The sequence below is a fragment of the Borostomias antarcticus genome, assembly GCF_949987555.1.
Source record: "Borostomias antarcticus genome assembly, chromosome: 32".
NCBI lineage: Eukaryota > Metazoa > Chordata > Actinopteri > Stomiiformes > Stomiidae > Borostomias > Borostomias antarcticus.
In genome coordinates this window covers 5,310,208-5,311,922 of record NC_140265.1, presented here as the reverse complement: position 1 = coordinate 5,311,922, position 1,715 = coordinate 5,310,208, and the positions used below count along the sequence as shown (strand labels likewise).

Here is a 1,715-nt window from a genome sequence, read left to right as displayed (position 1 = left end):
GTACAGCTGGTAAACATGAGTTGAACTTCGACCCCTGACTGTCCACTACATGTATGTACGCTGTAGCTCTATAGGTGAATTTTACATACATGGTAAAGATTTACTATAGGTCATTTATACAGGTATGTCATAGAAGCAAGTATCCATCTTTGGTATCAAAGGTGTATTTGAAGTCACTCAGAAAATGAGCAGGACGACTCTCTTGTGATGATCAATTAATCAATCAATCAATCAAAGCTTTATTTGTATAGCGCATGATCAATTAATGAACTCTCTACTGTAGTTATGCCTACAGGCACTGAAAGAAGGACAATATCCCCCCTTCTACATGTCAGGAGGATGAAAACCTTTTTGATGTCACTTTGATGGGTCAACATAAAAGTTATCCTGTCAGTCCGAGTCCGATCCGAGTCAGTACTTTTTATAGTTCTTAACTGTACAGTTTGTAGGCCAGATAGGAGTCCAGACTGGACTTTTAACTCGGGAAAGTCTAATAAATAATATAATAATAATAATAAAATAATCATCATCATAGACTAAGAGTGGTGTTTGTCTCAGTCAAATTATCACTCATTTCAGTATTCTGGGTTGATATATTCGTACTTTTTAAATATATTTTAGCCGTAACCTATTCAGATCTCATGCACTGAAGACTTTTTCATCCCTTTCAAAAAACGGATGAAAAACAACCCTATTTCTGTCGCTCTTGATTCAATGTTCATTCCAATGAACCGAAATCAAATAAAAACAAACTTTATTTGTATAGCGCACTTCATACACAGAGGCAACGGTTTCTGATCTAATCTGGTCTTACCTGTTTCTCTGCCCTCTCGACTGCGGCTGACACCGTATCGTGGCCTTTATGCGCATCCATGACGCACATCAGGCAGATACACTGCTGGTCTGTCCGACAGAAGACCTCCAGCAGCTTGTCGTGACGCGTGCAGATCCTCTCCTCCAGTCCGCACCTCGTGCTTTTGACCAGCGTGTGCTTCTTCAGCCCAGGAACCCGGCAGTGGGGCCGGAGGTGAGTCTCACAGTAGGACACCTGACACACCAGACAGGACATGACGGCGCTCCGCTTCCTGGTTCCGGTGCAGAGGTCACAGGTCACCGACTCGGACCCGGCTGGGGTCAGCTCAGAGGGGGCGGCCTGGGCTCCTCCTGTCTCCTTCAGCTTCTCCACCACCTCAGCCAGCATGATGTTCCTCATCAGGGCAGGTCTTGGCGTGAAGCTCCGTCTGCACTGGGGGCAGCTGTAGACGCCCTTCTGTTCATCCTGGTCCCAGCAGTCCTCGATACAGCTGCTACAGTAGCTGTGACCACAGGGGAGGGCGACTGGATCCTTTACGAGGTCCAGACAGATAGAACAGTGGAACTGGTCCTCGTCTAACAGAACTCCCTGCTGGGCCATGCTGGTGTTGTCAGGGAGACGGTCACTCACTCACAGACGCAGAGATACGAGTTTGAGAGAGAGAAAAAAAAGAAAGAGCGATTGAGACGGAGAGAACAATTTTGTTTTCTCGGAATAGAGAGTGAGTACTGGGAGGAGCAGGGGAGTTCCTGGTTCTGCCAGGGGGCGTGGTTCAGAGAGAGAGAGAGAGAGAGAGAGAGAGGGGGGAGGGAGAGAGGGAGGGAGAGAGAGAGAGAGAGAGAGCGAGAGAGAGTAAGTGTGTGTGTGAGAGAGAGAGAGAGAGAGAGAGAGGGGGAGGGAG

General features: G+C 47.4%; 1 protein-coding gene across 1 annotated transcript in view; it reads right to left on the bottom strand.

Annotated features, from left to right (window-relative positions):
• LOC311327442 (tripartite motif-containing protein 16-like) overlaps positions 1-1,414 on the bottom strand; it is a gene marked incomplete at both ends in the record, with an annotated part of 4,849 nt that extends 3,435 nt beyond the window's left edge. The window contains one exon of the mRNA XM_084460478.1: positions 815-1,414. Coding sequence (XP_084316604.1) covers positions 815-1,414 — 600 coding nt within the window. The remainder of the gene's footprint in view (positions 1-814) is intronic.
• Positions 1,415-1,715: the final 301 nt, after the last annotated feature.